Genomic DNA, 15806 nt, shown 5'->3' with positions numbered 1-15806 from the left:
CCATATAAATTCTATTAACTTGCCCAATTAAAGACTTGGCAAGAATGATTTTTTTATCACAGAAATAACATGCTATTAAAACTAAAATTAAAATGTTTGGGAAAAAATTCAAAGTTTAAATATCTGTATACAACTTTTGTTTGCTTTTGGGCCACACCTGGCAGTGCTCAGGGCTTACTTTTGGCTCTGCACTTGGGTCACTCCTCATGAGGTTGGGGGGCCACATGGGGTACTGGGAATCAAACCTGGGTCAGCTGTACACAGGGCAATCAAGTGCCTTACCCACTGCACTATCTCTCCTGTATTTTATCACAACCCCTGTATTTTAAATGAATTTTTAATAAATTTCTATTCTTGGATGCTATCAGGGACTCATATAAGCAAAATCTAATTTTATTGAGAAAGAGGATCTATAAATCAGGTGATCGATGAAAACAAATAATGGATTTCAGTTCCTCAAGCCGCCCCCCCCCCCCCCCCAAGCAGGTAACCTCTGGTCTGAACAAACATTTAAAGATTTTATGACTCATGGGAAATGGCTACTCTGGATGTAATAGTAAACTTTCTGGGATAGTTCCTGCCGAAACTACATGAAGACTCAGGCTCAAATTCTCCATTATACAAAGTTTCAAAGGGATGAAATCCCAGCACAAGTCTTAAATTTTGTAATGATTTCATCCTCCTAGAAAATATTTCACATGAGCTTTCTGTTTCCTTTGTATTGGAATTCCAGACCCATGAACCCTGCATACTGGAATACATGTGAAAAGCAGAGTGGGGGAAAGTACCTGGATTTGGAGATTACTTATTTCATATATTTTTGTACTTATTGAATATTTTAATATGACATACGTTTTGGGAACTTTAACTGGGTTCCATATAATCCCCCTCAAATAAAGAAGCAACATGAAAAAAATCAGAGAGCCTGAATCTAAGTTGGCTAAGTCACCGAACTTTTCTAAGCATCACTTTTTCTTACTTGTGCATAAAGGATAAGAACTACTTCAGAGAGCTGTCAGGATTAAGTGGAATCATTGATCACAATTCCAGTGTATATATAAGTTAAATGTTTATATCTTAGCATTATCTTCTCTCTTAAGTAAGGGACTATGGGATGCTCAAACCATTGAAACCTTCAATGGCTATAATAGTGAGAATGGGTAGCATTCCAGATTTTACTTAAAAGTCTTGGTATGACACCAGAATAAATAGTGTTTCTTGAGTGAAGTGAAGTGTGAATAAGAGTCTAATAAGAAGAAAAAGTACTAGGAGACAGAAACCTTTCAAGAAACCAGAGGTTTTCTTACTGATTGGACAAAGGTCTTACCTATCTTGATAAAGATGAAGTGAAAAGTTGGATGATAAAAGTTAATCATCCATGGGTGAAGAGTTAGTGCAAAGGTTTGGGCGATGGTCATAACACTTTTGAATCCTGCCACTAGCTCTGGTTCTCTAAACACCACCAGGCGTGGCCCCTGAGCACTGCAGTGTGTCTCTCACCAAAACAAAACAAAAAAGTGTTAGTCACTCAACATCTGAGAAAACAGGCTGTTGGAATTCTGCATCTTATTATATATTAAAACTTTGGCACCACATATATTTATATATCTGTTCTCTAACGTGATCAAAAGGAAAACCAAATAAACACATAGCACTTGGGCATCCATAAAACTCACCAAAGCTACATGTCATGCGGTAGCCTTGTGAGCATACAAACATTCATGGCTATGATTATTTTTTGATGCCAGCTTCTCTAAGAAAATTCATAATGCTATGAAAATTTTTTTAAAAGTTCCTTAGAAAAAGAAAACCAATATATCTACAATTATCCAGCAGATAACTGATTGTAGATTTCATCCATCGCAGAGCAAGGGCATCTACTTTGGTGGCTCTCAGCTATGCAAAACTTCAATCTTTATAAAAGAAACGAAAGTCACCATCTAGAGCTGTCACAATCAGGACCATTCTACTGGGAACAAAGACCAGAACCAAGGCAGCCAAAGCATTTCCTATTTTTTTTTCTTCTTTGAGTCACACCCAGTGATGCACAGGGTTTACTCCTGGCTTTGTACTCAGCAATCATCCTGGAGATGCTCAGGGACCATATGGGATGCTAGGAATTGAACCCGGGTTGGCCGCGTGCGAGGCAAACACCCTACCTGCTGTACTATTGCTCCAATCCCGCATTTCCTATCTTTATCCTCATTTAGAGTTTATGTGGAAACTGTCCAGCTGCGATTTCATCTTAATCTTGGGATGTCACTCCACTGTGTAGGCTCTAACACTTTCATGTGTGAAAAGAATACGATTCAAAAGCGACCTAGCTATTCAGAGACTAGAACCCAGATTGTCCGAGTTCAAAATTATTTATATACTTCTCAAAGCCTTAACTTTAGCTCTTTCATTAAAAGCCTTCTTGATCTAGAAACGGTATCTAAGACATACACTGTTGTGGGTTCCTTCCCATGGAAAGGACAGCGTGAACACAACAGTGCCATGGCCTCATCTGCCTAAGCTTCAAGTGTTTAGAAGCGGGCATGCACACCAGTCAGACGATCCAGAGCTTGAAAGAAACATATGTGGAAACATTTTCAAAGCCTATCAGTGTACAGTTATTAAGGATACGGATGACAGGAGACAGAGTTCTATGACTGTCAACATTAAGAGGTGTGGATGGTGAGTACGTACGCCATACAAACACACTCGTTTGGAGCTGAAGTGGAAGTGCCACAGTTGCTGGCTCTGCGGTTTCCAGGAGCTGAGAGTCTGATTGCCGAGGGACCATGGAACTTTTGACCCTTTCCTCACCCAAGCATCAGCCCACCAAGGAAGGCTGTGTGGGTGTTGGATAATAGAGGAGCTGCATAACTGAGGGTGCTACAGGCTGACTATTAAAGATGACTATGAAAACAGGCCACAGTGGCCTGAAGTGTGGAGGCACCATGGGATGCTAGGAAGGAGTTGAAGAATCTGCTGGACCCGGCCACTGTGAGTGGTTTGTTCCTTCAGGAAAACGAAGAGAACAGGAGGGTCGGGCTGGTGGCTGGCATAAACGGAAGGTTACAGGGATAGTAGCTGAGAAGCACAAGAAAGCAATGGAAGGTATGGGGCCTTCCAAAGCCATAGCCTGAGTTTTGATATCATCCATTCCCACCCAATCTGCAAAGACTGAGGGCTGGAGAATACAGTGGTGACTGTCACTCCCTCTGAATACTGACATTCCCACGGGGAAAAACCAAGCACTGTCAGGGTAAAGACTCTGAAGAAAAAGGCCAAACAGGCCTGAGGTGTATGTGAGGCTCTGGGTTTGACCCCTTGCACTACACATTTGAAAGCTTAGGAGTGCAATTGATAGTGTCCATTTTACCATCGGGGCCTCTTGGAGAAGGTTTATTTAAGCTGAGGCTCCAACTTCAAATGACAAAGAACATAATTTCCTGGAAGAAAAAAGCTCTCTGGGCAAAGTGCTAACAAGTGCCAAGGCCCTTTGGTGGGAATAAGCTTAGTCTTCTAGAGGACAGACTCAGGGGAAGAACTCTATGATTTCATGTCATGAGAGTGCCCAGGGCCAGATGAGCTGGGGCCTTTTAGGTCATGACAAAAAAGTGTGCATTATACGTGACATGCTTGGAGATTCCTCAAGAGTACTATATTTGGTTTCTGACAGGTGCGTCAGATGTAAAAGGTCAGAAAGATGGGAAGATACACCTGGAGTTTTCCATCAATACTCAAGATGGATCATTTCTCTGGAATGAAAGTGTCTACCAGTGACACTAGCAGGAGAGAAATATGGAGGACTGGGAGATAGGAAAGATGGCACGAGGAAGGCAGGACGGCAGCCAACTGGCTCTCTGGCCCCGAGAATCATGAAGCCCCTGCTCGATTCCTCTACAACCCCTCTGTGTGACCAGGAGTCGATTCTGGAAGGATCTGGAGCGTGGGATCCTCACTTCCAGACCACTGGGTTCCTGTTTCAAATGCAGAGAACAGTCACTTTTTTCATCTTCTGGCCTGTGCCAGGAGGTCATTCCTAGAGTGACTGTGGCCGTAGATTGGCCATTTGGCCAAGAGCCAGACAAGAATCTGACAAGGAGTTTCAAACAGAATTCCTCATCTGATCCTGCAACTTCCACAAGAGGAGCAGAAAAGTCAGGGTCCATTCTTCCAGTGATGCTTTCCTGTCTTTTCCTGGAGCTGGCTGCCCACTGCCAGGCAGCCTGAAAGGAGCAGAAGCATCCCTTCTTTGCTTTCTTTACCTTACATGAACCAACTCTCAGTTATTTGAGGGGGAGAGGGAAGGGAAGCGGGAGTTATTGGCAGGAGTTTGGCCTCCCTCCTCTCCACAAGCCAGTTGTGTTCAGGGATCTTGTTCAGGGATCAATCCTGGGTGAATCATATGGGATGCCGGGGATTAAAATGGGGGAAAGTACTTTACTTTTATATTATCACTCAGGCCCTCTTTTGGTTCACCTATTTCCAGTGTTAACAAGCTATAAAATAACGTGATACTACTTGATCCAGCTAAGTTTTTGCTTCCCCTTAAAGGAGCCAACAGATTGTCTACAGAAATAACTCTGTGGAGCCTAAACAGTTTGTCTTGGTATGTAGAGAGTGTGACTATCACAATAAACTCTGAGCAGTCAATGACCTTTAACATCTTGGGAAAAAAAGAAAAACTGTCTTAAAACTAGGAACAGGAAAGAGATAGCACTGCACTGTCCACCCGTTGTTCATTGATTTGCTTGAGCGGGCACCAGTAACATCTCCATTGTGAGACTTTTTGTTACTGTTTTTGGCATATCGAATACGTCACGAGTATCTTGCCAGGTTCTGCCGTGCGGGCAGAATACTCTTGGTAGCTTGCCAAGCTCTCCGAGAGGGGTGGAGGAATTGAACCCAGGTTGGCTGCATGAAAGTCAACCGCCCTACCCACTATGCTCCAGCCCAGGCAAGAGGAAAAAAACTATTAAAAGCAAGATGACCACTAGATGTTTAGTTGTTTTTTTTTTTTAACAGAGAGGAGAAAAGTGGTTTCTATTTTCTCACATCTTGTTATTTCACCCCCACAAAATGATGGGAAAGGGAGCAGGAAGAAAAATCTTCAGTGTTCATTAACTCCAAATGTAAGTACAGAGTTAGTGTTTGGTTTCTGGGCTATACCCAGCAGTGCTCAGGATTCATTCCTGGTTCTGCACTCAGGCATCACTCCTGATGGTGCTCAGAGGACCATATGTGGTGCCAGGAATCAAACCCGGGTCAGCAGTGGCAAGGCAAGTGCCCTACTCATTGTGCTATTGTGTTGGCCCTTGAGTTAGTGGCTTAATTGCTGTTCCAATCGTAACACTTGAAAAAAAAAATTGTTGGCCTGCCTACTTAAAAGTCAGGGTATGGGAGACTCAAGGAATTCTGGGATGCATGAAGCCCAAATGAAGCCCAACTTACTCCACTGATGAGGAGGCAAGAACAGAGGCTATCAGGAAGTGGGATGCCAGAAAGAGAACCCAGATCTCCTGACTGATATTCCCTATCAACTTTTATTATGTAACAAAATAAAAGCTTAGTATGGGAAAATAAGATCTGGATAGGAAGCTGCCCACAATCCAATCATACTATATGTGAACCACTATTCACATCTTGTTCCTCTATCACATGCTTATAGCCCTCCTCCCCAGCATATTGTTATAATCACATTGCACTAATGTTCTTTCCGATACACAGGCCTTTCACATTACCATTGACATAGACAAGCATATATATAACTGATACAATATGGAATAGCATTCACTATAATCTAGACTGATTTTATTATCTTTGCTAAGGGCACATGGTCTCAAAGAAAATTTCCCCCCTTATAACTGACACATAATACAAGTATCCAATAGCACTTACTATTACGGCTTTGGGTTCAGATCCTATTAACAAAGTCTTTAATACAGAGCTCTCAAAAGGTGCCAGTATGTAAGTATCAAGCTACTAAACCTCAGAACAAGTCTATTTACCTACCTGGTGCATCGGGTACTTGGAGAGGAATGAAAGGATCAGATACGCTTAAAAGTGGGAGGCTAGAATCCACAGTCTGCCCACCCTTCCTTTTTTCAGCTGAAGAAGGTAGAAACGGGAAGGAAGGTGGAAGAAAAAGGAAAGAGAAAAACAGAAAACATCAAGTAAATCTAGATGAATTTATCATTAGCGCAACAGCTCAAATTTAAGTTCTAACACAGAGGTAGAAAAGAGGAGTGAGTGGGTATGATCCAGTGTACCAGCAAAGCACCTGTGAGAAACAGCTTGGTGCTTACAGTATACTCAGTGAGGCAACTGATGAGAAAACTAGGATATTCAGACATACAGAGTGTGACTTCTTCCCTGGGTACTGTGGCCTACAGTCATTTGTTCCAGAATGCTGATACCAACTATTATGCATAGCACATATTCTGGAATATAAACAAACATTATTTTGTAATCAAGCACACGCATTATATAGTATATATGTATATATATACATATATATACACACACATCCTTTTATGTACCTATGTATCTCTATGTAATATTACCCTCTTGAGGTCCATAGGTGATTAAGTTCCATTTTATCAACAAATGTCTAGAGAGAGACAGGGGGAAAAAAATAGATTTTTTGCTAATAGCAAAATCAGACAAGCTCTTTAGAGATTATTTAACATACCATTGGCATTTACTGTATACTGAAGACATATAATTAACAGAAATGTATACATACTATAAGATCATGAAGGAATCTTAGGATTTTTCTAGTCTACTTTTCTGGTGTTTTTTTTTTTTTTTTTTCCTTTTTGGCTTTTTGAATCACACCTGGCAATGCTCGGCGATATAACTCCTGGCTCTGCAGTCAGGAATCACCTCTGGTGTTTCTTTTTTTTTTTTTTTTTTTTTTTGGCTTTTTGGTGATGCACAGGGGTTACTCCTGGCTCCGCAGTCAGGAACTACTCTTGGCGGTGCTCAGGGGACTATATGGGATGCTGGGAATCGAACCTAGGTTCGAACCCACTGTGCTATCATTCCAGCCCCACTTCTGGTATTTCTTGGGTGACCATATGGGATGCCAGGGATTGAACCCAGGTGGGTCGCATGCAAGGCAAGTGCCCTATCCACTGTACTATTGCTCTGGCCCCCTTGTCTACTTTTCTTAATTTTAAGAAACGGAAAAGAAAAAAAAATTAAAAACCTATAACTTAAGAGACTAGTCAGAGGTCCACCAGAAGATCAGAACCCAAGTTGAGCTAACTGTTCTTTAAATTGCATTTTAATATCTCTTGCTTATTAAAATATCCTTCGGCCATCTACAAAGAGGCTTGATTTTTAAAATATATTTTGAAATAATTACAGGATCATAGGAAGCATCTGTGCACCTCCCCCAAAGTGAGATCTTTTACAGTTCTGGCACAAAATCACTGACACTGACTGAGTACTGTTAACTAGAATTTATTAAGCATTCGACAGGTTTCCACATGTGTCCTTTCTGTGTCCTTACAATTCCTATGCCCCTGTGGAGAGAGGAGCAGGAGCCCCACCACAGGGACAGCATTGCCCCATTGCTGCCTGAGTGCCTGCCCCGCTGATGAATGCCTCTGAGGCATGCCTCTGCACCCAACCCTGAGAACCACTCACCTCTTAGCTTCTTTAAAGGTAGACTAAGGAAGACAAGGGTAAAACCACCATTCTTTGGAGGGGAGGCAGAGGGACCTCCCAAATGATGGTCCTGGAAATCACTGCTCTATTTATCTTTCAAATATTTTTAATGAGACACAATTAAAGGATTAAATTATATCTAAAAAAATGCTTCTGAAAAATGTGATAAAAAGCTATGTATGAGAATAAATATACTGTAAAATTTCAGTAATTCTCTTCTCTAGAGGTAGGGTCTTGAATTTCTTTATTGTGTTTCTGGAGGCTTTTCATTATTTCCTCAAATTCTGACAAATCAATCAGTATAAATGAGCACCAGAAAAATGGTTTAAATAGAGATACATGTCAAAATAATCGCAATTATTTAACATAGTACAAAGGCTTTAAGTGAACAGATAGATTAAATTAACCCAAATCTACAAAACAAACAAAAAAAGAGGTACATGTAAAATTTTAAGCACCTGTCTGTACCTCCTCCAACATATGGACATAGTTCATGAACATGTTATCAGCTTTTACAATAAATGTTTAAAATAACCCAGGTGACATTCTCTTCAACTACCAAATTTTCTGCTTATTTTCTCCCTTGATCTGTCAGAAGATTTAAAATCAGTGAACACATACCTGAAGTCTCAGGTTCAATCCCTGGCACTAGTGCTCCCAACTCCCAATATTAGATTGTTCTTTTAAAAATAGGAGGGAGGGGCTTTGGGTCATGCCTGGCTCTGTTCATAAGTTGCTTTTGGCAGTGCTTGAGGTCCACAAGGTCCTGGGTTGGTTGCGTACCAGACAAGTACCTTAACCCTCATTACAGCTCTCTGGCCCCCACTTCTCAAAATAAGTGAGCAGTTTGAGTTCATTTGAAAAACTGAGTGCCAGAGCAGTAAGTTCAGTTAGTAGGGTGTTTGCCTTGTATCTGACTGACCCAAGTTCGATTCCTGGTTCTCCATTTGGTCCTCCCTGAGTACTGCCAGGAATGCTCGAATGATCCCTGAGTGTAGAGCCAGGAGTAAGCACCACCCTAAATTAAAAAATTTTATTTATGAAACATGAGTTTAAAATAAAAACAATGCACAAAATTCCTAACTAATTTTAAAAAGCATAGCCCCTCCTAGTAACTCCTATGATTAACCCAAAATAGTAAAAATGAGATCATCACATGAAGATTTATAAAGATATGGGTATGATTCCAGTTTTTTTGTTTTTTATTTTCTAACAAGGGAAGCACACACTTATTAAAAAGCACCAGTGACAGAAAGTGTAAACCTCAAAGACCAGAAGGAGTGAAGTGGAGCGACTGGAGAGAGGAGGAAAGGGAACACTGAAGTATGTGTGAAAAAGCCTTTCTACAGACTAAAGTAGCCTCCCATTGGTACTCCTACTGGATGAGAACCATTGTCACATGGGAGGAAAATGAAATATTTCATTATTTCTTAAAAAGCATTTAAAAAACATACTATGTACTTTTCTTGATATTGAGAAAGCAAGCCTAAACAAAGAACAAGAGTAATAAGAAAAACACCTAAATTTTAGAATTACAAGTCAGAAAAAAGAGACTTTGTAAATCTTAAGAAACTGTCTTCCAAAGATAATTAAACAGTAAAACCCGAGCTAGCCTAGGCAAGAAAAACCATGAATATATGCAGTTAAAATCAATATATATAAAGAAATTATATAAATACAAATATATTGTTCTATTTTATTAAAACAGTGTTAAGGATGCAGATGACTTTTAAGGAAAGTATCACTAGTTTTGTGTCAGGAAGTGGGAGAAAGTCTCAGAGAGGAAGTTCTGAAACCAGAAGGTTGAGTGTCCCTCTGACACTGACCAGTTACATGGCTGGAGGAAGACACTAGCATTTTCAAAAGTTTACTTGGAAGATTCCATGCCATAAAACTCATAAAGGACAAATGACATACTAGAGGAAATATAGTGAGACATGATATAAATGCCTTAAAAATTAACAAGACCAAATAAAGAACATTTAGAAAACAGAAGAAGGAAAGGACATGAAATACACAAATCCTCAAAGAAATCAAATTAGGGAGTCAACAATGTCCTATGTATTACAACCTCTGAGTTGGGTGTGGAGGGAGATGGGGAAGAAAAAACTTTCATGCGCTACTAAGTGAAATCAATTTTATAGAATTTTATAGTGAAATCAATTTTAAAAGACAAGTCAAAATACACAGGGCTTTTCATATTACCAATATCTAAGTTTTCATGAAGAAATTATAAAGGAGAGAATGGTTCAATAGGCTGTTCAATCCGTGAAACCCAAGGTCCAAAAACCAACCCCCAACATCCAAAATAATAAAAAAGAAATAAATGTTTGGCTTCAAGATTATTTATAAGGTAAAAATTATTAACAACCTTATTATCAGAAGGGATAGTAAATAAAGTATATTACTTTATGAAGTAGCTTTCCATTAAAATTATGGTTTAGACTAATATTTATTAACAAGGAAAACTACGAATTCCTTTAGGGCATTAATAAAATGAATAACAAACTGAATCTTGGAAAATTTCTCCAAGTTTTCTTAAATACCTTAAAGCAAAAACTGTGTAGGCCATATTACCATAATGTAATTTAAAATAGCCAAAGCTATTCTTGCTTAAAGAGGGGTTAAAAACTGCAATTAAAAAATCATGGGGAAGGAGAGATAGCACAAAAATTAAAGCATGCAGGCAACCATAGTTTGATCCCTAGCACCACAAATGGTCTCATGAATACTGCCAGCACTGATCCCAGAGCACAGAGCCAGTAGGCTGACCTGAGCATCATTTGTTGTGGCCCAGAAACAAAAAAACAAAAATCCAGAAAACAAAGAGAAAAAAGAGCATTACATATCTGATATTAGGGCTAGTGTTGGGAGGAATGCACTTGACTTGTATGCAACCAACTCCAGATTGATCCCCTGCACCATATATGGTCCACCCAAGCACCAACGGGAGTCACTCTTGAGCACAGAGCCAGGAGTAGCCCCTGAGCACTGCCAGGTATGACCTCCAAACTCCAGACCTCCTACTGAGCCTATTATCCCAAATTAGGGAATGGTTGGTAAAGTGCTAACCAGAAACAATTGGTGAGGTTAGATAAACATTAATACAAACTAAAGCAAGCAAGAACAAAGAAAATTTAGCTTACTAATGTGGAGAACATGTACCACATTCAATGAAAAACTTAAAATGAAAAATATGACTATAAAGATGTACACTACAGTCCCAAGCTGAGACTGAAAATCAGGATGTTTTATTTCAGTGAGAGATAGGTAATCTTAATTAGAGCCACAAAAGTATCTACTAACAGCCTTAAAGGGTGAAAAGCCACCAATAGAACAGTATCTTAGTGGTAAGACTATGGGGACAATATGCTTCTTTGATATCCTTTTCTATAATCACTAACATAAAACAAATGGGATGGCTCATTAATAATGAGGAGATACTGGGGCTGGAGTGATAGTCCATGGGTAGAGCACTTGCCTTACATGTGATTAACCAGTTCAATTCCTGGCATCTTATATGGTCCCCTGAGAACTGCCAAGAGTAATTCATGAGTGCAGAGCCAGGAATAACCCTGAGTATTGCCAGATGTGACCCCAAACACCACCCGCCAAATAATAATGGGGAGATGTGAATTTTTTATATTGCTTTTATAGGTTTTAAAAAGTCTCATTTAAAAAGGTATCTCCCCACTCCTATAAACACACACACACACACACACACAAACACACACAAACACACACACACACGTCTAATTCTTACAATTCCTCAGGCCACACACAATTAGACTTGCACAATTAGAAGAGATCAACAGAGCACAGTTTCTCAAAGTTAGAAATATTTGCTCAAAACATGACCTACTGACAGGTCATGCTGTCATTTTAATTCACAGTGATTTGAGATCTTTCTTGTCACCTGTCTTTTCTACATGAAATATTTCGAACAAAAGATGATAAAAGTAACCTCTAGGATCTGGGGCTTCCTGGGTGTTCAAGTTAACTGTGAAGCAGAAACAAAGCGGAGATTAGGAAGCATGAGTCCTATGTTTTAGGTGTTTGCCATACTAACCGGTTCCAGCAGGGAACGAGGAAGGGGCGAAAGCATCACCTTGGGTTGTCTGAAAGCCAGGGATCAAACTCTCAGCCGAGCCACCAAGCTTCTCAGAATGTTTGCCTAGAAGACAAAACAGCACTCAGCTCATTCCTGCAGAACTCAGGGTGCACCCATGCAAGCTGAGGATGAATGGCACCTCTGGCACTGACTCTCAGACCTGGGTCCCGTTACTGCATCACAACAGCTACTCAAGGTCCATACCTAGTCATCGCAGGAAGTGAGAGAACTGCTGATAAATGGAAGTTTTAAAAATCAAAAGAGAAAGGAGCTGGAGCAATAGCACAGTGGGTAGGTTGTTTGCCTTGCATGTGGTCAACCTGGGTTTGAGTCCCAGCATCCCATATGGTCCTCTGAGCACCACCAGGAATAATTCCTGAGTGCATGAGCCAGGAGTTACTGCTGTGCATTGTTGAGTGTGGCCCAAAAAGCAAAAACCGAACAAAAAAAAACCCCCAAAACTCTATGCTTAAAAATGGTTAAAGATGAGGAGGGCTCTGGAGGGATAGCTCAATGGCAAAAACTCTCACCAGAATGAGGCTGAGAGTTGGACCCCTTTGGTACTGCCCACAGGTGCAACGGAGGGAAATTTAAATTAGCTCCAGGATTGGGGACTTTGCTGGCTTGCTCAAATCTTCTCCCAGTGGCTCTGCAGCCAGGTTTGTGTGAGCGCCGCGGCCCGAGTGACACCGTGGCAATCACCAAGAGCAGCACACAGACCCCCACCCCCAGCACATGTTTGACCCCATGACCAAACAAGCCAAGCCCCAGAGAGCCCCACAGCCAAGTGTGTGAGCTGCAACATCTGTGACCCTTGGTCATCTCAAACAGCAGCAACAGAAAAGGGAAGGGAAGCATAACTGAAAAAACAGTAAAGGAGAAATTCAAAATAAAGGGCTTTTAAAAACTGATTAAGATGGGAATTTTTTTGATTTGCATTATCTTATGATTAAAGGCACTAAAAAAGTTTTTGACTGAGGTTCTGTGATTTATCATACTACTAATGATGGTTTCCCATGTACATAATTCCAACACCACACCCCTCACTTCAAAGCCCACCACCCTCCCCCAAGGGCCTCAATTCCTCTCCTTTTCAATGCCCCCACCCCCAACAAACTCAGTTCTGTGGTGTTGCCTTTGGCCCTTCATTGCTGCTTTGCTGTGTACCTTTAAGCCTCACAAATAAAGATCATTCTGTATCTGTCTCTTTCCTTCTGACTGATTTCACTCTAGTTCATCCATATTGTAGCAAATTGCATGATTTTCTTGTTAGGGTCAATTAAAGACATTTTTAAAAAATTTTTATTAGTGAGACATCATGAGGTACAGTTGTAGACTTACAAATTTTTGTGCTTGGGTTTCAATTATACAATGATCAAATACCCATCTCTCCACCAGTGCCCATTTCCTACCACCACGGATCCCAGTATCCCTCCCACCCCCGATCCCTCCCATCCCACCCTGCCTCTGTGGCAGGTTATTCCCTTTTGTTCTCTCTTTCTTATTGGGTGTTGTGGTTTGCAAAAGAGGCAATGGGTGACAATCATGTTTGGTCTATAGTCTACTTTCAGCATGTTTCTCCCATCCTGGGAGGATCCTCCCAACACCCTTTATTTGGTGCTCCCTTCTCTATCTGAGCTCCCTTTTCCCCTAGCATGTGTGGTTGGCCTCCAAGCCATGGAGTAAAATTCCTGGTACTAATCTCAGCCATTCTTGGGTGTTAGTCTCCTATTTTGTTATTTATATTCCCCAGATGAATGCAATCTTTCTATGTCTATCCTTTTCTTTCTGAGTCATTACGCTTAACATGATACTTTCCATGTAGTACCACTTGTATGTAAATTTCATGACTTCGAATTAAAGACATTTAAAATTAATAAAATCAACGAAAGAGATGACAGAGCTGAAGCCTAAAGTGCAGGCGCATTACTCAGTCTGGGTGCCTCTAGCCCTTCCTCTGTATCCACCTCTTCTAGAATTCTACAGCATTTGGCAATCTCCCTCCCGTTTGGGAAATGGCTCTGGAGAGTACCGGAGAAGGTGGGGTGATGGTAGTGTGAGACGCTGTGAGAAGCCCGAAGACAGAAGCTGAACCTGAGAGCCAGCAGCTGGACAAGGAGAAATGAATCATCAAGACAGACTCAAGAACTCAGACTTGGAAGTCACTGAACTTAAACTCCAAAATTCAACTAGGAAATAACCTGTAAAATTCTGTTTTATAGCCCATAACAGAGGTTTGGCCTATGGTCCCTGCTCCGTAAGAAAAATCTTACCTAGCTTTTCTTTAGAAATCTATCTCAAGTTAGCCAAAAGAAAGCTTCTGATAATTGTGCCACTGGCTACTAAGGGCCTGCAGGGAGTCCCGGTGCCCCCAGGGGGCGGTAGAGCCCACTTTGGGAAACTGGCCTAGAACAATAGTGGGCAATGCTAACACACAATTTGACAACCAGTTGTCAGAGATAAATTCAATGCCATCTCAGATTATAGTTCTATAGTCCTATAGTCCTTTCTCCTCTGTCCTTTCTAGAGTAACAACCATCACAATGGTCCTGAGATTCCCATTCCTCTTTAACTTCTCCTTTGTGCTCTGCTTCTCCTATGTGTTAATCACTTATTTTCCCAAGTCAGACCCTGTGACTTGTAAAGTCAAATTCTTCAGAGAACTTTGGATTTTGTCTTTGCAAGTGAACTATTGCTTTTCTCTTTCCTTTATGTCCTTTGCAGTTTACTTTAGAGCCATGTTCTTTTTGTAATGCTATGCTTTTGTAATTTGGGAGTAAACTGACTCCAAATAATATTTACTCTTGGGCATCTGTCATATTTACTCAACTTATGCCTCAGTTACCCTAAGTTATTAACACTCCAAAAGGAGGGTCCAGACGAGGGACTTGGATGGACCCAGGGCAAGCTATAAGTTACCGAGGCATCGAAAAGGGACAAGTGGTGAGCTTCCCTGTCATCAAGAAGGGACAAGCCAAGTGCCATAGAACTTATGTTAAGAGCACAGTCATGGACAGACTCTGTCAGGACCCAAAAAGAAGTAACTGGATAAGGACCCGACTGGGGTTAGGAAAGACTAACCTGGCCTGAGGTCTGTGGTATGGGATATATAGCAAGATGTCCCAGTAAGAGCCAACCTTTAAGCTTAATATATCTCTGACTGTGTCCATACAAAATGACTAGAAATATTATTAAGAAGTAAATTTAAGGGGCTAGAGCAATAGCACAGCGGGTAGGGCATTTGCCTTGCATGCAGCCAATCCGGGTTCGATTTCAAGCATCCCATATGGTCCCCCGAGTACCGCCAGGAGTAATTCCTGAGTGTATGATCCAATACATACCGCCTGTGCAATGCCGGGTGTGACCCAAAAAGCGGGGGGTGGGGGGGTGGGGGGGTAAATTTAAGATGACCCTTGAATGGATATGAACTAATAAAAGGAGGGCTATGCCCTTAGATGGAATTCTGTCCTTGGGCAGATCTCCTAACAGGATGAGATTTTTAGAAGCTTCCCCTGAAGGAAGGGCTTTGCATCTGTTGATTGTGCAACCACACCTCTGAGTAACTGCTACCCCCAACTCCTGAGGATTTTCTCTCTATAAGGCTATGATACTGGGAGAGAGGAGACTGGAATAAACAGCAACTGATTACCATCCACGTGCTCCTCACTGTCTGCTGGCTGCGGTAAGGAGGCGGCTCACGGCCACCAAATGCACGCGTCGTGCACACACACTCTGAACTCACACTCAACTGTTCAAAAAGGCAAGAGAACAGGCCCATGGGATACAGCACCAAGGCCAGGCCATACAGGCTTATGCGGGACTGATAGGTTCTGTTTTCAGTGCAGCATGATCCCCCAGCACTGCTGGGTATGCCCCCTTGCACCACAAGGCAGGAAAGTAATACATATTTTAAAATATCTATATAAATATAAAATATCTATAAAATATAAAATATCTATAAAACAATATTTACTAAAATGTCCAAAGTAACACCACCTGCCGAGTTTGATTATTCCTTTACTAGGTATTC

General features: G+C 41.2%; 1 protein-coding gene across 1 annotated transcript in view; it reads right to left on the bottom strand.

Annotated features, from left to right (window-relative positions):
* Nucleotides 1-15806, bottom strand: part of AAK1 (AP2 associated kinase 1) — a 155080-nt gene that overhangs the window by 9446 nt on the left and 129828 nt on the right. Inside the window, exons 16-17 of the mRNA XM_056127817.1 lie at nucleotides 11735-11839; nucleotides 6004-6099 (exon numbers count right to left, since the gene is read on the bottom strand). Coding sequence (XP_055983792.1) covers nucleotides 6004-6099; nucleotides 11735-11839 — 201 coding nt within the window. The remainder of the gene's footprint in view (nucleotides 1-6003; nucleotides 6100-11734; nucleotides 11840-15806) is intronic.

Source organism: Sorex fumeus, unplaced genomic scaffold, assembly GCF_029834395.1.
Source record: "Sorex fumeus unplaced genomic scaffold, SorFum_2.1 ptg000006l, whole genome shotgun sequence".
NCBI lineage: Eukaryota > Metazoa > Chordata > Mammalia > Eulipotyphla > Soricidae > Sorex > Sorex fumeus.
The sequence above is the reverse complement of the archived record's forward strand: the minus strand, read 5'-3'. Positions and strand labels throughout refer to the sequence as shown.